We start from the raw sequence: 19,665 nt of genomic DNA, 5'->3' as shown, positions 1-19,665 counted from the left end.
CATTGAAGATTTACCTAAGTCAAACAGGTAACTACATTACTATCTGTCTGGGAGTGATTGTCCAGAATAGTACTTTTATGATTTTCAAAAAGTTTTAAGTTAGGAAACTTAAATCTATTTGCACTATTCATGTTGAACAGAGCATTGACAACTGTGAGGGAAATATTTTTGCTTAAATGTTTAAAATTTAGGCTCACTTTCTATACAATAAATACATTGACAGTAGAACAATAAATATTTAGTGTTAACACAAATAGAATTGGGCAGATGTTTGCAATACAGTCTTTCATGTTTACTTACTTGTCAACTAGCATCCCAGGGAATAAGGATGCATTTCGTCCTGTTACGCAACGAGTGTTCTTTGAAATGATCTCAAAACTTACTGCACCAAATATACTAATCTTAATTTGTAACCAGGACTCTACTCCTTCCATTTTAGTATAAAGGGATGGAAGATCTGGCTGAAATTTACTCTAGAGATTAATTCCTTTTTAGGAGGTCTGCTGGATGATGCAAAGCTGCTGCAGTAGTTGTAGCAATTCTGTTACTCTTTAAATCAGTTTGTGTAGAAATTGCTTTGATTTCCAACAAGCAAAAGATTAAAGATAACTGGAACATTCAGTGACTTGTTTTTTGTTTATTTGCTTTTTACAGTTATTTTATGCATTCCAAGATGACCGTTACCTTTACATGGTGATGGAATACATGCCTGGTGGGGACCTTGTGAATTTAATGAGCAACTACGATGTTCCGGAGAAATGGGCAAGATTTTATACTGCTGAAGTTGTACTTGCATTAGATGCAATTCACTCAATGGGTTTTATACACAGGTGAAGAAGAAAAAAGAGTTGTTACATAGTGTTATTTTATTCCTGGTGCTGCCAGAATGACTTCAGTAATTGTTTAGGCAGTTTTAAAATTTATGATGTTACTACTTCATTATTATTTCATAATTATTCCATCTTAGAACTTCAAAGGTTTTTTGCCATCAGAAACTACGAGTCTGAGGTGATATAGTCAAAGTAAGAATTTTTAGCAAGCTGATGTTCCTTGGTTTGGGAAGTAATAAAATTGTCCCACTTTACCAAGAGATACAAGAACTAAAGTGGTATGAACATGTTGGCCCCCAAATGGTTCTTTTCTTTTGATTAGAAAAAGCTGTTTTGGGAATTTGACAGCAGTAGTATACACAGTTGGGAATTATTAATTCTCTGCTCTGTATTTGAAGCCTCAGTGACCCATTAAACAAGAATCTGTGAACAATGTGAGGAAAATCTCCCAGCCATGTGTTTCCTTGTAAGGGGCAAGATGGAAAATTGAGGTGCAGAGCAAAGGGACTTGGCTTAGTTTCATATTATGTACTTGCCCTAACATGAAATGTAGTTGGTTCTCAGATAGGTTGAGAAGTTTTCTTTTGATAATTGAACTTTTATCTGTTGTTAGCTTTTAATTGTATTAACTAGGAGCAGAAGAATAGTTTTTTCAACAGAAAATACAGGAAGAGTTTGAGGAAGACTTAGTGTATAAATTCTCAATTTTTAATTTGGCCAGAAGATCAGTGTTAACACATAAGCTTTTGCAAAAAAGCAAAAGCAAAGCAAACCAAACTACTGATCTGTTGCTTGAGTAAGATCTAGAGCATCATTAATTATGTAGCTATGCTACATCTAATGGATAAATTATCTGGCTGAATGAACCATTTGTACATGTGTATTGCAAGGTTGAGAAAGCAGCATCAGAAGTTGCCAGCAGCACAGTGAGTTTTTCTTCCTAAAAATTTAGATTATTTTGACACCAACAGATTTTTTTTGTATTTGTTTACCCCTGGAGTTAGTCTGTTCAAATCTGAGGAATGAAAGGAAACTGATGAAAATGTGGGCCCACTGCTTAATGGGTCAGGAACCTAGTGACAAAGGACATGGAAACACCTGAGGCTGCCGCCTTTGCCTTGGCCTTCGTTGATAAGGTCTGCTTTCAGGCCTGTCAGGTCCCTGTGCCTAGTGGCGGAGCTTGGGAGAGTGAAGCATTACTGTGCAGAGGAAGATCAAGCTGAGTCCCAGTTATGCAAACAGGACATAGAATCATAAAATCATTTAGGTTGCAAAAGACCTTCAAGATCATCGAGTCCAACCATCAACCATGCCCACTAAACCATGTCCTGAAGTACCCTGTCTACTCACTTTTTGAATACCTCCAGGGATGGTGACTCAACCACTTCCCTGGGCAGCCTATTCTACTCGCTTTTTGAATACCTCCAGGGATGGTGACTCAACCACTTCCCTGGGCAGCCTATTCCAATGTCTGACAACTCTCTCAGTAAAGAAATTTTTCCTAATATCCAACCTAAATCTCCCTTACCTCAACTTCAGGCCATTTCCTCTCGTCCTATCACCAGCCACCTGACAGAAGAGACCAGCTCCCACCTTGCTACAGCCCCCTTTCAGGTAGTTGTAGAGAGCGATAAGGTCTCCCCTCAGCCTCCTCTTCTCCAGACTAAACTGCCCCAGCTCCCTCAGCCACTCCTCATAAGACTTGTGCTCCAGACCCCTCACCAACTTGGTTGCCCTTCTCTGGACGCGCTCCCACACCTCAATGTCTTTCCTGTAGTGAGGGGCCCAAAACTGAACACAGCACTCGAGGTGCGGCCTCACCAGTGCCCAGTACAGGGGGACAATCACTTCCCTGCTCCTGCTGGCCACACTATTTCTGATGCAGGCCAGGATGCCGTTGGCCTTCTTGGCCACCTGGGCACACTGCTGGCTCATATTCAGCTGGCTGTCAACCAGCACCCCCAGGTCCTTTTCTGCTGGGCAGCTTTCCAGCCACTCTTCCCCAAGCCTGTAGTGCTGCATGGGGTTGCTGTGACCCAACTGCAGGACCCGGCACTTGGCCTTGTTGAACTTCATACAATTGGCCTCAGCCCATCGATCCAGCCTGTCCTGATCTCTCTGTAGAGCCTTACATGTGTCCAAGGCACTAGGTGGGATGTACCAAGGGTTGTGAGGGAGCTGGCCAGTATCCTTATGATACTGCTGTCTGTCACCTTTGAAAGGTTGTGGCAACTGGGAGATTCCTGATGAATGGAAAGAGGCAAATGGCACACCCATCTTGCCCTGAGAAGGGCAAGGAGGGGAAGATCAGGGGAATTGCAGGCTCATCAGCCTAAGGGCAATCTTTGGGTATCTTATGGAGTAAATTCTCAGGAAACCATTTCTAAGCATGTCAATGGGAAGGTGATTGGGAACAGCCTGCATGGATTTACCAAGGGTAAAGCATGTCTTACCAATGCAAATGCCTTCTGTGATGAGATGATGGGCTCCACTTACGAGGGGAGAGCAGTGTGTGCTGTTTGTCTTGACTTTAGCAAGGTTTTTGATGTAGCCAGATTGGAAAGATATGGTTTGAATAGGCAAGAACAAAAGGTTGTGCTCAGTAGTACAATGTCCAATTAGCAGTCTGCTACTAGCGATTCCCCAGAGGATTGATACTGGGGTCAGCACTGTGTTTTCATTTGCAACATGAACAGTGTTTGGGTGAGACAGAAAGCATCAGTCTTCACCTGCCCCGCAGGACTTTATAGAAAAGGTGGAGCCGGACTTGAAGTTGCATACTGGAAAGATGCAAGGCAATGGATGAGACAAGTTGCAGCAAGGGAGTATCTAGCCATTCATTAGGAAATATTTTTTCACTATGAGGGCGGTCAAACAGTGGAAGAGAGTCCTAGAGAGGTTGTGGAATCTCTGTTCTTGAAAAATTCAAAACTTGACTGGATTTGACCCTGAGAAACCTAATGTAACTTTGAAGTTGAATCTAACTTTGTTAGCTGTACTTTTATCAGGCAGTTAACCAGGGTCTTACAAAAATCCCTCCTGATCAAAACTATTCTGTGAGTATACTGATACATTTCCACTGCACGTCATTTGACAGTTATGGCCAGAGTTCTCCTTTGAAGTCCCAGAAATACACTTTCTCCTGAAATTCGTGTTATGCTTTCTTGATAATTGTTTCCTACTGTTATTCTGCTTCAGTATATTTAATAACATTGTATGTGCTGAACTTTACCAGTTACTTTTTGAAAACTTATTTTCTATAACGGAAGTACTTTGTGGAAAAGGGCATAAGACAATACTCCTTTTGAGCCACAGAAAAATATTTGTTCACGTTAATATAATTCTGAAAATGACATCCATTTGTTCCCTTAAAATAGAAGTGGTACAGAGAAGAAGCTGCGTTTTAAAGCTCTGTTTGAGGTAGCTAACTCAGAACCAGAATGTTTGGGGTTTTTTTTCTGTAGCTGGATCCTAGCGGAGAGGTACTTCAATCAGTGAGTCTTTTTTAGGAACTTGAGGTTCAAGATTAATGTCTGGATTTGTTAAATTTGGTGGCTTAAGGCTGTATTCCCACATCCATTGTAATTTTTTTAAATGTTGTAGTGCAGCAGTGTATGTGTTGGACATGATACTTCGAGAAAGCAGAAGAAAATGGAGGAAGTAATGGTGCTTTCATGTTGGTGTTTTTCCTTGCAATGTTGCATCTGAAAAATAGTTGACTTTTTTTTTACCATAAGTTAAATTGATTTATTTTCTTTTAAAAGAATATATTTTTCTTCTTTCAGAGATGTGAAGCCTGATAATATGCTGCTAGATAAAGCTGGTCATTTAAAACTAGCAGATTTTGGTACTTGTATGAAGATGAACAAGGTAAACGTATGTTTTTAATTTCGCTTTTCTGTTTGTGAAAGGAAAACAAAAGTGAAAAGAAAATACACTGAAAACTTTTTAGCTAGATGAGAAGAGTCGAAAATTCCAGTCTGTTCACATTACTATTCTTTGTGCATTCTATTCAATGACAATGTAGAACACATTCCTGGATGCATTGCTGAGGTAGGGACTGTATCAACTTCTATACTCTTTCCTAGAGAAACTTTCTGAAGTCAGGCCTTTGATTGTCTCTAGATCCTCTAGATTATTTCTTCAAGTCTTTGGCTATCAAAAGTTAATGCAAAGAAGTGAGATTATTTTTACGTAGTGTATCAGTAATGAAAGAATCAAAACTGATGTACAAGTTGCTGAATGAATCCCAATTGTACTTATTAGCCATATGCTGACATAGCAAAAGGGCAAATCTGAAGTAAACAGGTTAAAGGATGTTATAGACTTATTTATTTGTTTAAAATACACCCTGAGGTCACTAAAATAAAATATTTTGGAACAATTTTTCATGTACTGCAAAGCACTGCTCTTCCCTACACAAAAGTCTGATTGGTTTTGTCAGTCTGCACATATATGAGGAAAACAATCTGAAATACGTGGTACTTAGTAGAGTCTGTGTAATATGTACATTGTATTCTCAACATATTCCAGGAGCTTTGACTAAATCACTGTATTTAGCTGCTTTGCCATAAATAAAAGGCACCAACAAAAATTAAGTGGAAGTTATGTGTACAAATTCAAGGAGTTGCCTCAAGTCAGAAACAGTCCACTTCAGTGGCATAGTTGACACAAAATTTGGCTTTATTTTGCCTTAATACAGATTTATCCTTGACTGATTGTGTTCGTAACGATGAGGAATTTTGAAATACAGAAAAACATTATCCTAGTGTTTAAGCTGTAAGTGCGAAAAAAGCAAAGAAAAAATATTACCAAAGTTTGCTGTATATTAACGTTATCGAAGTAAACCTGTGTCTACAACACTTCAAATTTTGTGCTGTTCTAAACAAAGCTAGCTAAGTAGTCTTGAGCCTAGTTTTGGGTTCCTCTAGTGTTTGAAAGAGAAAGGTTATTCTGTGGGAGAGAAACTGCTCAGCATAGGAGCTTAATTTAGGTGCATTCTGGATTTCCTGCATACACAACACTGGATTTATATTTGGTATATTTACTTAGTTGTATATTTTTATGCAAGTTTTTCTACTGATCCATTTCTAGGAATGGCATAGGATTATTTCAGAAGTGCTTGAATGGCACTGGAAAGGGGTGCATGGTTGCAGCTTCAGCATTCTGGATGCCAGCTCCAGTGTGACTGTTCTGCCAGCCCTTTCTCAGGGTTGTGAGGAACATCAAACGTTCTTTTCACCTGTTAACCTGTTTTGAAGTCTGTGTCCTTAGGGTTTCGAGGCTCTGTCTATATTTAGTCTTCCTGGCATTAAGTGTGTTGGGTTGGAGGTGAAAAACTTGCACTTTAGCTGATACTCTCAGCAAAATCCCTGATGTTGACCCATTTAGGCTAACAGAGGAGTTTTTCCTGTTTATAGTACATCCTGTCAGTGTATGACATTTATACTGGCATGAGCAGGAGAGGCTGTGCAGTATTTACAGGGCCTAGATGCAGTTCTGATTACTTTTTGGATATTAACTGAGGTTTTTAAAGTAACTTTCACTGTGTTTGACAAATCTGGTGCTTTGTTCTGGATTTAGTAGCTTAGAATATAAAAATGTTAAAATACCCATTCAAAAAAGAATGTTTGTTGATGAAAGTTGATGTTGATCTGTTGATGTTGCTTAAGATGTATAAACTCTTGGAAATGGCTTGCAATTTTTTATTTTATATTTGGGCCTGGCTGTTTTCCTCCTCTTTGTAGGAAGGTATGGTACGATGTGATACTGCTGTGGGAACACCAGACTATATCTCTCCTGAAGTGTTGAAGTCCCAGGGTGGTGATGGTTACTATGGGCGAGAATGTGACTGGTGGTCAGTTGGAGTCTTTTTGTATGAGATGCTTGTAGGTGAGTAGTAGGATAATCAGAATTGACTACACTACTTAACTAGACTCCACGTTAAAATCCCTGTTGTTTTTAACTGTTTAATTTATGCTCTTCAGACATAAGCTGTGGTTTACTGATCCTGGTATTTACAGAACATGTTTTAGAAATATTCTGGCACAGTCCTCAAACATTTGTCCTTGCCTTTTGTTCACTTAATTGCTTACATTGTTGCATATGCAATTCAAATATTATAAATCAAATCTACAATAAGTTTGATCTGCTTTTTAATTTTTGCATTGCTGCTTTTTCAGGTGATACACCTTTTTATGCAGATTCTTTGGTTGGAACATACAGCAAGATTATGAACCATAAGAACTCCCTTACTTTCCCTGATGACAATGAGATTTCTAAAGAGGCAAAAAACCTTATTTGTGCCTTTTTAACTGATAGGTAAGATTTAAACTTTACTCAGAATGAAAGTAAACCTTTGTTAAGAGAATTTCTTCTCATGTTGAAAGAACATGTATATGTTTGTTTTGTGTGGGTTTCTAAAGCGCTCAAGAGAAGTGAAACTCTTACTGTCTTGGCATGAATGCCATGTAACTCTGTTCCCATTTAGATGCTGCCATAGTTAGGTGTTTTTCTGATCTCTGAATGCATTTCTGTTAGTTGAATGTTCTCCTTCATAGGAATTGGGCTTTATTCTTTTCTGAACTACAGCAATGTAAGAAACTGTTAGCCTCTTGCTTACAGAAAGGCTGTTTTAATTTGTTAGTCAAGAATTTTTTAGAACCTCAGTCTAAGTCTTTTAAGTTACTTTGTCTAATCTGAAGTAGCATTTTGTCTAACCTGAAGCAGTAGTTACTAACTGATGTTACTGCGAGCTAGACAGGCAGTAACATCAGTTTCATCTTCTCCAGTCCCAGTATTTGGGAGAGGAGTCACCAATGGTTGCTGCTGCTCTTTGTGGTAGTAGCATGTATACTGGAGAAAGGGAAATGCTGCTGCTATGGGTACATCTACCTTATAAATTCAGTTTGAAGTGTTACTCCTTAGTAACAGCTACTGTTACATTGGTCTGTGTTGCACAGTGGTGAGTCACATGCAAAACAATTCCTTTTGGATGAAGCTACAGCAAAAGATGAATTTCAGGAGTGCCCCTAATGCACTCTCAGCTCTTAGTGGGCATTCAGGATCTGGGTAGAGTCAGTCCACAGGAAGCCCTCTGAAATGTGGGTGTTAGGTCTGTTTCACTTTGTGAGTGCACTCCTGTTGTGCCCATGCTACATATTAATACAAGCATAACCTTTGCTTGAGAATTGGTGCTATGAAAGAGGGGGATGTTACATTTGCCGGGTTGCATACAATTTGAACAACAGCATGGACTCCTAGAAAAAGTGGAACCTAGCTGCTGCTTGGCAGCTGCCTAGCCAGACTGTGATGGTGGAAACGGTAGCAGCAGGGCTTCTTGTAGACAAAACCAGACTGTGTTCTGAAATGTAGCTGCTGTGCTGCTATAGGTATCTTCATATGAAAACTTTAAGATATGTCTACTTCTTTCTTACCTTAGTTTGAGAGGTAATCTTTTGTCTCTGTTGTTAGATTATGCCTTAAAATGAGTCTTTGCTTCAGAATAATTTATGTCATCTCCCATGTTTAATCAAAACACTCTTTAAACAGGGAAGTGAGGCTAGGACGAAATGGCGTAGAAGAAATTAAACGGCACCTTTTCTTCAAAAATGATCAATGGGCTTGGGAAACTCTCAGAGACAGTAAGTATAATGCTTTTCTCAGAGACAGTGATCTGACTTACTTAGGTATCATGTTAGCAAAAGGACTGCCATATTTCTTTTAGTGGAATTTAAAGTTTTATTTACACTGTACCAAGGAAAGAGGTTTCTTAGTCACTTGAGTAATATAATGATTATTATCATACTATTCTGCTTTTTTCCTAGCTGTAGCACCAGTTGTGCCTGACTTAAGTAGTGACATTGACACTAGTAATTTTGATGATCTGGAAGAAGACAAAGGAGAGGAAGAAACATTTCCCATACCAAAAGCATTTGTGGGCAACCAGCTTCCTTTTGTAGGATTTACGTACTACAGCAACCGTCGGTATGTATGCAGAAAGCAAGCTAATGGCGTTTTCTTTTGCCAACACTGTTTCTGACTCTTACCAACCAGTATTTAGGTACAAGCCTATTCAGATTCTTATTAATGATTCAGAATCCTAATAAACTATACTCTTTTGACACTTCAATAATGTTAACCAGTACTACTAGTCATCAGTACCTTAAAATATCACACTGAATTTGTGAATGTCTTTTTCTGCATTAAGAATATTATATAGTGGTGCTGCAGAACCTAAGCAAGAAAAATCCACTGTTGCCGCTAGTAGGCAGAGCTGCCTGCAGACCACTGAATTATATATGTAGAGTCATGAATCAGGGATATGAATGTCACTGTTTTACTGTGATTTACTGTTCCTGAGCTGTATATGAAGATACCATACTTTACATCAGTATTTTAGCATGTGATAAATTAAACCTTGGCTTACTAGAAATAAAATATTTTCTAGTTGCCTGCTATCTGCTTCATAATTTTTCTTTTTCCAAAGCACTCATCCACTGCGGAGTGAGATTGTGATACTTTACAGTTTTCACTGTTGCTTAGAAGACTTTAAATTACATTAGTTAAAATTATATTAATTCATACTTTCAACAGTCATTATTATTGTAGGCACCGTGGATAGCTATATCTACATTCAAAAATCTCGGTAACTTTTTATTACTTTGAGAGCAGCTTTTAATTGTAGTGTCAGTCAGGCTTAAAATGGGCTAAAACTTCTAGTAGACCATGTCAGATAGAGACTATTAGTTTTAATAGCATTTCTGGATAGGAAAGCCCTAAAGGAAATAAATCTGGTTTTTGTCCTTGCATAGAAGAGGAACCACTTTTCCAAGCCTGTGGTGAAGTTCTTTCCGTCTCTGCAAAGAGTTGGATTTGTTGTTGCTTTCTGCATAGTAAGGCATAGTTGGACTTGCAAGCTTTGCATACAGTTTGTATGAGTTCAGCAGTTCAGGAATTTCACCTACTGTTCTGATTTTAGTCTATAATTTTGAAAAGTCTTAATTTTTGCCTTGCAGGAAGATTTTGGAGTATATTATCAAGAAGGTGAAGTAGCATACAGAAGCTTGTTAATAACAGAATTTCTTCTCTCTCCCTCTTCCTTCTTGGGGGGGGCAGTATCAGGAATTTAGAGAACTAAGTGGCTGTGTTTTGCTGTCATTGAAGAACTCTGCTACTAAATACTATCATAACTTTGTAGACTTACTAGAACTAACATGCTGTCCTAGAATTGAATTTTGGCCCATAATACTCTGCTGGTGTGATAGTCTTGAAAAGTCTGAAGCAACCATTCATACTTGCTAAACCTGTAATCCTAATTTTTGTTCCCTTTTTGTATTGCAAATAGTTCAAACAAAAAAAAAAGGCATATTTAGAAAAAAAGTTGCACATTTATTTCCCCCCACCCCCCCACCTTTCAGTTTCATCTTGTTCATGTATGCTGGAGAGCTTAAAGAAATGGAAATCTAGGAAAATCATGTGACTTCCATCTTTAAAGGAAATAGTATAATCTTTTAGTATAGAATACTTTGTACAGCTGTAATCTCATTGATTGTAAACTAGGAAATATGGTTGTTTATTATTGAACTTCACCCATAACACAGATTTTGGAATACTAGCTGAGAACACTTTGCACCCCTATCTGGCTTGTGTGCTCTCTTCTGGATTCTGATGGAGCTGGTGCTGTGCCTGTTCAAATATCACATTCTTATTGCTCAACAGCCCTGGTGTGCAAAATATGGTGGCTTCTGGTACTCAGGACAGCAAGCCCCTTTCTATAGGAAACTGTTCCATTTCCTCTTTGTCATTTGATTGTCTGAAAGCAGTCTTGATGTTTAATTTGACCATGGTTTGGACATGTCTTTGATTTTACCCTCCTTGATCCTTTGGAGAGGTTTTTGTATATGTGAAAATATGCATGTGAAACAAGAAAGAGGATGTGTCTATCTTCCTTGGTTCAGGTCAGAGTTTTTCCTCACATAACCTGATACAGTTAGAGATGTTTTACATCTCTCTAGATCAGTTATCAGGCCAAGAATATCCCATCAAATACCAAAGGAATTTAAGGATAGTAATTTGTATTTAGTTACCTGACTTTTCAGAATCGTGCAACTAGAAATTTGTGGTATTTTTAGAAAACACTTACATAAAATAACACTGGCTTCAGGGCAAACTTTTTGTGTGTAGAACTCTTAGTAGCTTTGTTGGAAGTTACACAATCTCTGCAGAGTTCGCTTCATTGCTGCTACTTGCTGCATAAGTGCCTGAGTAAATATTTATGGGATGGAAGCCAATGAGAGTGTTGTAACCATGGAAAGCAAAGATTTTAAAAAATTATTATTAAAAAAAGAAAAGTTGTATTAGTATTTGGCAGAAATTCTTTTTTCTGGAGGTCTTCTACTGCAGCTTTCTACTTTACAATAAATTATTTGAGTTTTTCAATTAAATGTGCTTGAATCTTAAAGTATAATAAATACAGAAACAAAAAAATCTACTTGTGTTATTATTTGGTTATCTACATTTTGGAGAAAAAAATCTGAGGGTTATGTTTTAGAATGATCATATTCTGTTTTTTTTCATAACCTTGCTTTTAAACCACTCTTAAAACTTTTTAAATGTTGTTGCAGGTATTTAGGTGTCTCTGCAGAAAATTCCAATGATAACAGAACAGGCTCCAGTGTGGACAAAAGTGTGGTATGTCTCACTGATTTTCAGCTTTGTTGGACCCTAGTGAAGAATCTATTGCGTATATGGGAATAAACTGTTTGGGTTCTAAATGTCTCAGATTAATTTAGTGCTTGGAATATGGGAAATCAATGCATAAATTTTAACTGTTTAGCATGGCTTGCCTATTAAAGTTACTGGAAAAACAGAATTTCAGTTCTTCATATAACATTGGTTTTCCTGAATTGGGATAAAATAGCTGAAACTGCATATTCTTTTTGTGGAACTGGATTCACAGTTTTTACCTTTAGGAATATCAAAGTGTTTGTGCAGTATTTCTAGAGTGCCTCATCGATCCCAGGTGTATGCTGGCTTAGTGGCAACCGTAGAGTCTGGATGTGAGTGTGATGGGGAGCTTGGGCTTTCCAGCAACCTGCCATTTTAACTCTGGAGCTGGACTTACTGTGAACTAAGTGGGAGGTGGCAGATAATGTACCAAGCTTGGGTATTCTTCTTCCCAAGGGTGCCCCACAAGCTATTGGGAATTGGGGCACTGAGGATCTGCATTTATAGAGCAGTTCACCTAGCAAGAAAAGTTCAGGAATTCTTTTCAGTTACTGCTTCCCAAGCTTCTTGGCAGTCAGGTTTCTGGGAAGGTATGCTGAGGTGTTGGAAACAAAGCCTGCTTGGATTCTGTGTAAGTTCTGCTGTAAATCAAGCTATTCCCTTAGAATGGTTTCATATTTTACAAATTACATTCTCTCCAGAAGGAAACACTGTCAAAAAATTGATAATTAACTCTAAAATAAATCTTCTTGGCTTTGACTATGATTTACTTTGTTAGTAATTTTGTTCTGTTATGTTTTCCATTTAGAGTACAAGAGAAGCAGATATCAATGCATGTTCCCTTTTCTCTTAAACTTGCAATATAAAGGTTTTAATGATATATGGTATTACCCAGAGAAAATTTGTGAAGGGCAGGGGAACTGATTATGTGCTTTATTGGGCTAACTGAATTTATTAACCATTGAAGTGTCTTGATTTCTTTATGTACGTTGATGTGTGCCATAAATTTTGTTTTCCTCATAAGCATTTGGCTGTTGATATGGTAAAATTAAAAACAGAGCCAGACTTTCAAATATTTGCAGATACTTAAAGCTGTGTGATGGGCTTTGGTTGACTTTGAAGAGGGTTACTGAATGGACTTGGCATAATTAGTGGGATACAGGCACCTGCATGTAGTGAAAGAATCCCCAAGAGTCCTGTCTATATTGTCAGGTGTATTTGAATGTCTTGTGATTTTAACACTTTTGGGAGGTGAAGCTCTGGAAGGATATGAGTGATACAGAGAGGTTTAAATAAATGTTAAGTCTTTACTACGAGGTATTTTTACCCCACAGTTCTTTCTCAGCTGTTTTTCTTTCATTACATGCTGCAATAAAAACGGTAATGTTAACACATGGTTAGCAAATTAATTAGTTCTGGAAATACAACACAAAATGTTACCTGGTCTGTCTGCATTTTGGCATGGTACCGAGTGTCTTCTGGGAGGAACTGAGTGCCAGAAATTTCCAAGAAATTCATTGCTTTTTGCAAGTGTGCAAAACTTCACAGAATTAGGCCATGAAGTTGGACAAAAATGGAATTCAATGTCCTTTAACTGAATTTCAAACCTCTTTGAAGATCTGATTATTTACTTTGGTTTAGTGCTACCATAACCATCTGTAAACAGTACAGATATTAAGAAAGAGGAGATTAACAGATTCTTTTGCACTGAGTCTTCGGTTTTCTTCACTGTTCAGGGTGCAGAACCAGATGTACTATGTCATGGTGATCAAAAAAAAAAAAAAAAAGATGGCAGTTGCATAGGGATTTTTCTTGGCTTCTTGGCTGTAGGCAGGCTTTTTCATAGCCCTTTCCTCCCCCGCCTCCTACTCAAAATGGAAACCGAGAACAAACTAAAACATAAAGGAATGCTTTTATAGTGAGTTAATTGTAACTCAGGATTTTCTTAAGGTATTATTTAGACCATTGATATCAGATTGTGCAAAACTTCTCTGGAAGCCTGTTGTCTCGTACTAATATAATTAGAGTGCTCAGCAAGCTTAGATAGGCCCCTCGGGGAACAGCAATATAAAAGTAACCAGAGACAGAAAGAAGCAAGAGGAGGCAATAGAGGTCCAAACTAGTAGGAGTCAGTACAGAAATGCCTCAGTTGCCAGATATCTTTTTGGACCTGTTCCTCATCTATCCCATTTAGTTCCTCTATGCAGTCTGTCTGGAAGGGCTGTAAAATGAGTAACCAAGAAATGGAAGAGCAATTACTTTGAAACTTCTCTGTCCTTTATTTTTGTGCAGTAGCTGTGGTCCCTTTTTACTAAAGTGAGAGCTAGCCTTTAAGTAGTCTTGCTTCTTGCTTTATTTCTCAGTGGTTCATACGAAGGAGATAAATGTGTTGTGTAGTGGTGGTCCTTCTTTTTTCCTCAAAGTTTAGATTTAGAGGCCATCTCTGTGGTTTTAGACTACAACCATTGTCTCATCCATGTGGTGTTATGTTGTGTGTCACACCAAGTAATTGGCTTTCCACAGCTGTTCTGTAAGTGCTGAGAAGTCTATTTCTTCCAGTATTTCTTTGCTCTCTCAAGGTTTTGTGATAGGTAGTGGTAAATATATAGAATAGAGTGGTAAATATATAAAATATGTAGTTTCTGGTTAGTCCCCAGTCGCAATGTCTGTGTGCTTCCTCTGAAATCTTCAGAGCAGCTTAAGAATGTGGAAGAAAGAAAAAGGTGGAAATAAGAAAGGATCTGCAGTTCTTGAGAGTGCCTGAGTACTCCATACTTTATTCCTACTACAGTGGGAAGGAGAACAGATTGAAAGATGGAAGTGAGAAAATGCCTGCCTGGAAGTAGGCAAAAATAATTTTACCTATAACTTTCTCATTTAATATGGATAAGCATGATATAGTACGTCTCCAAACTGAAATGTTAGTTTAGGACTGTACAGAGGGCAGTCCTTGTTGAGAACACGTACTGTTGCTATCAAGAAAGAATGGAGTCAAGCGTAATTTGTCTACTCTTCATGATCTTAGTGAGCAGTTCCAGTTTCTCTAAGCATATTTTGTGGGAGAAGGAAAAAAGGAAGAGGCAGATGTAGGAGGAACTGTTCTGTTGCTCTGCTTTCTGGGATGATTGTGCAGGAGGAGTCAGGCAATTGTCAGAGTTTTTGAAGTTAAAACAAGGAACAAGAAAGCAAAGGGTCAGAACCACTTGAATATGCTGCTTTGAAGAGAGTCTAGATTAGGACTGTAATTCTTCTCTATGCAGTTCCAAGAGTGTTGAGGGAAATGTGGGAAAGCTAAATAAGGCTGAAATCCTGACAAGATCAGCGAAAAGGTTTAACAGTGAATCAGCACGGGCTTGACTTAATGAGCTTCCTCAAAGCTGACACCATCTTGTTCTTAACTGAGGATTTTGCTGATGTTGGAGTGGGATTATTGTGCCCAGAGATCCATCAGATTGTAGATATTTTGAGACTACATGAAAAGAATGAATTTCTCAATTTATCTTGCTGGCAAACAGTACATGCTATACAGTAATGTTCTGTATTAACATCTGAAGTTTGTTACTATTTTCAAACCTTAGTACAGTGCTAGCTGTAAAAGTGATCTCTGACTAAATAGATGTTAACAGCATTTCCCCCCCATTGCTAATAACTAACAGGCCTGGTTCTGCTTCCTGAACTTGTTGAGAGCTTGAAGATGCATTGCAAAATACATGTGGTGGTTCATGCTAGTGTCCTGGTTTCAACCACGACAGCTAGAAAAAGAAATTTTGATGTTAATTAAAATGCTTTCTTATGTATTTGCAGTAATATCTTTAGTCTGATTCTGAAGATACTTAAAACAAGGAGGATTTGCCTTAGCTTAGCCCTGTGAATTTTGATGGAACTATTCAGAACCCCAAAATTTTATGTGTGTGCAAATGACAAAACTGTGTAATATTAAAGTTGTTTCTTGTAATTAACTTTTTTAGAATTTTTTTGGGGGGGGAATCACATTTTAATAAGCTAAAAATCTAGTGTTTAGATAGAAATGAGTAAGCTGTGATACAACATAAGCAGCACTGAATATTCTGAAATACTTTTTTGAAGTTTTTAAATTTAATGCATGTTCTTTCATGTACAAATATATATTTAAAGCTGGAAAATATGCAGAAGATGATATATGAGTTGGAAGAACAACTACATAATGAAATGCAGTTGAAAGATGAAATGGAGCAAAAGTGCAGGTGAGACTTTGAACTTTAATTGTTTACATAATTTAAGTATATCTAACACTTCAGTTCTGTATAACTGCTTTAGGGATTACCAGAGTAACACTAAGAATGGTACTGTAGTTCTCCAGGACAGTTCCAGGGACAGGTTTAAGTCATTCTAAAACAATATTTAAATGGTTTTCTTGAATATAGTATGAAGAAAATGTTTTGTTTTTATTGGCACCCATGTAACACACATTCTTTCTGAACACTTGAATGTTTGAGTTTACTCGATATCTCTGAATTCAGATATTTTATTAGATAGATGTACATAATGATCATGCTGTCTTTTTAAAAAATGTAAAATACTGTATATATTGCATATATTGGATTATTGCAATTAACTATCTGGTTTCTAAATACATGGTACTTGTTGGAAAACCACATTCCTGTTTTTTTCTGGTGACTGACAGATAAGAACAGCTATTTGTTTTCTAAAGTCTTGTTTCTACCATGTTGAAGAAGCAACTACGTGAGAATTTGCCTATTTCTTGCAGCTACACTTACAAACAAACAGTTGGGATTCTTTCCTGATAATCAGAAATATTTGCTCAGATTCATGCAAACTAAATTCCCCGTCAGTTAGCTTCTCCTTTTGAAGTCTTTTCCTGAAGGCCTAAATAAAGCCAGGAGGCAACACCTAGGTATAGGATATAGGAAGAATTCAGGCTTGTGAATTAGGACCACAGCATGTAGCTGTACAAGCTACTTATGTGGGAACTGGTAGCCAAAATGGTCCAGTGTGGGAATTTAGACTGTGTGATGCTGTCTCTTACTTAAATACAACTTCACTGTTCACGCATTCTGATTGCTTTCCACAAGCAGAACGTACATTGCTTGAAAGATACTCAGTAACTGTCTTCCTGCAGTACTACTGAAGTTGTCAGAGCACAACAGCGTGTCTTCTGATATGTCATACTGTTCACTGCAGAATTAGTAGATAGGATATATTGCTGTAACTTCTCCTTATTGTACCTGCCAGGTGACATTGTCTGGGTCCTTTTTATTACCTCTTTCAAGAGGGATAGCTACAAAAATGCAATGGATGTGTCAGTGTTACTGCTGCTTAACAGAGGTTTTACTATGCACTAAACCTCACTCTCTCTATAGTACCATGTTTTAATACATTGCTTCAACAGAGAGACTTGAATAGTATTATTCAAATATCTTTATTCATGGTAGGAAGCTGTCTACTGTTGAATTAACAAACCATTTTAGATACTTGAAAAGTTCACAACTGGAGGAAGTTTTAGCAGTTCACCAGTGTATTCTAATTTTAAGGATAACGTGTTGTGTACATACACTGTTTTTACATTTGCAGATTAAGGGAGAAAATGTGGCACCTAAAGTTTTGCATATATAATCTGCAGCAAAGTCGATAAATACGTAATAATATATTTTACAAATTATTTCCAGTGATTGATTGTTTTCTTCAAATTCAAATGTTTATTACAAAATAGCATTAGCCAAAAAAAAAAATCTTCACTTTAGTAACAGTCCCAAATTATTTCACTAGAAAAACAGTATGTACAATGTATCCTTCTCAAATAGTACTTAAATTATTTTGTTTTATTTTTAGATCTTCAAACATAAAGCTAGACAAGATAATGAAAGAACTAGATGAAGAGGTAATTATTTTCCTCACTGAAGCCTTCTTGGTTGGGTAAAGAATGTGGATAGTACTTTCATGTTTTAAGATATTTCTTCTGTGACTAAAAAAATTGTTCTGAGTTTAAATTTGAGACCAAACCATCATATTCCAATATATGGCATTCGGACATACATTTTTATTTGTACACATTTTCAAAAATTTTTTATTTCTGCAAGTCATGCTGAATTCTGTTTCCTCTGCTAAATGTTTTGCTCAGTCTCACTCATCACAATTTCTCTGGAGTTTATCAAAATCAGTTACGCTAAAAATTAATGTACAGATGATTTTCTATTGAGTCCTTATGTGGTCTCTTAATAATAATTTTAATAGTTACTTACATTATAATCACATTAACAATAAGTTTTCTAGTAATTTCATAAATTTGTCATATACAAGTTAAAAAAGCCATCTTTTCTGAACACCTTTTCAAGGAAGCCAGAAACTCATTCATTGGAAATGATGCATCAGTTTTCTTGATTAATTAATTGCAGAGATACTGGTTTAGGGATCATTCCTTAAAATGTAAATAGAAAATACTAATGCTTTTAATTTTAGGGAAATCAAAGAAAGAACTTGGAATCAACACTGTCTCAGATTGAGAAGGAAAAGATGGTATTGCAACATAAGATAAATGACTACCAAAGAAAAATTGAACAAGAGAATGAAAAAAGACGGAATGTGGAAAATGAAGGTATGCCATCTTGTCCAAACATTGACACTGATGAGGTGTATGATGTGTTTTGGGGAACAATTTACTACCTTAGCATCTTAAGTGCTATGCAACTTTAAAGAGATCTTTTCAAATATTGGACTCAAATCTTGAGTGTATTTTTATTTGAACACAATATTTTTGTCTTATTTTCAAGTTTTATTCTCTACAGAGTGCATTGTTGTTCTGCAAGCACAGAATTTGACCTAAAAATGTATATAAGAAGCAAAAAGTCAACAAAAGGCCTATTATATGCCAAGAATTTATTTGAGTGTGTTTGTGTAAAAAAACCCCAAACCCCCAAACCTAAGTTTTTTTCTAATCTGATGTATTAATGGTGTAATTTCTCTTTAGTGTCAACGCTAAAAGATCAGATGGAAGACTTGAAAAAAATCAGCCAACATTCACAAATTACAAATGAGAAGATAACACAATTACAAAAACAAGTATGTGGTTTCTGTTCATTGTCTTAATTATATCTTAGATTTGAGAAGCAGTATTGAGCATTCAGATATTACAAAACTGGTCCCAATAATTTTTATATTTGAGAATCTTGTCTGTTTTATTTTAACAGCTAGAAGAAGCAAATGATTTGCTGAGGACAGAATCGGATACAGCAGCAAGACTGAGAAAGGGTAACACAGAAATGAGCAAGTCATTAAGTCAGGTAGAATCACTGAATAGAGAACTGCAGGAAAGGTGCAGAGTTCTAGAAAGCACAAAACTGCAGGTGGAGAAAGACTATTACCAACTGCAAGCAGCTTTGGAGTCAGAACGAAGGGACAGAAGTCATGGATCTGAAATGATTGGAGAACTACAGGGTAATTCTTCTGTATTTATACTTTATCAAAAAAATTATGATAACCGACTTTATTAAATAAAGTACAGTTACATAAAGGGAGGAAAGCCAACCTGCAAACCAAGTGTGAGTTAATAGAACAATTTCTGAAGATTGGATCTTGCTTCCTGATCATGTCTGAGCGACTCTTGGGAGGGAGAGTATCAAAATCAAAGAGTAGGAAACACTGATTGTAAGTCTATTGGGCTGCCCTGACTAAAAGTCGTGACTCCAGTGGTACAAAAATATGAAAAGCTGATACAGTGCTAGAGAAGACACAACACTCAGTGCCTTGGTGCAGTATCGAAGTTGACATACCCTGCACTTTCTCTTCTTTCATTTGTGGAGAAAGCTATTTTGTTGTTAAATTGCATTTGTTTTCTTTTATGATGCTTCTACATTACTTCTTAAGCATGATGAAGAACATCGTAAGGGATGCAGCTGTGGAATCCCTTTTTTTTCAGGATGCTTGGAACTTTTTACCATTTGTACTTCTGATTCTTCATACTAGAAACTATTCAGATACATTAGTTCATGACTCTGCCTATGCTAATGGATCCTGCCTCTTAACTTGTCATTTTAAACCACCTGTCTGCAGTATTGAAAATAGTTTTCCATGAGGCACGATCTTTTGTTGAGGACTTTTGCGTGGTTTTGGT

The 19,665-nt window shown here is 37.1% G+C and overlaps 1 protein-coding gene across 1 annotated transcript in view; it reads left to right on the top strand.

Annotated features, from left to right (window-relative positions):
- Positions 1-19,665, top strand: part of ROCK1 (Rho-associated, coiled-coil containing protein kinase 1) — a 94,536-nt gene that overhangs the window by 37,562 nt on the left and 37,309 nt on the right. Inside the window, exons 5-16 of the mRNA XM_010574309.1 lie at positions 655-830; positions 4,616-4,700; positions 6,578-6,722; positions 7,013-7,151; positions 8,382-8,473; positions 8,657-8,816; positions 11,456-11,522; positions 15,693-15,781; positions 17,388-17,436; positions 18,015-18,150; positions 18,523-18,614; positions 18,743-18,989. Coding sequence (XP_010572611.1) covers positions 655-830; positions 4,616-4,700; positions 6,578-6,722; positions 7,013-7,151; positions 8,382-8,473; positions 8,657-8,816; positions 11,456-11,522; positions 15,693-15,781; positions 17,388-17,436; positions 18,015-18,150; positions 18,523-18,614; positions 18,743-18,989 — 1,477 coding nt within the window. The remainder of the gene's footprint in view (positions 1-654; positions 831-4,615; positions 4,701-6,577; positions 6,723-7,012; positions 7,152-8,381; positions 8,474-8,656; positions 8,817-11,455; positions 11,523-15,692; positions 15,782-17,387; positions 17,437-18,014; positions 18,151-18,522; positions 18,615-18,742; positions 18,990-19,665) is intronic.

Source organism: Haliaeetus leucocephalus, unplaced genomic scaffold, assembly GCF_000737465.1.
Source record: "Haliaeetus leucocephalus isolate CR32 unplaced genomic scaffold, Haliaeetus_leucocephalus-4.0 Scaffold428, whole genome shotgun sequence".
In the NCBI taxonomy this organism is placed as follows: domain Eukaryota; kingdom Metazoa; phylum Chordata; class Aves; order Accipitriformes; family Accipitridae; genus Haliaeetus; species Haliaeetus leucocephalus.
Note: the sequence above shows the minus strand (reverse complement) of the source record. Positions and strands in the feature narration are given on the sequence as shown.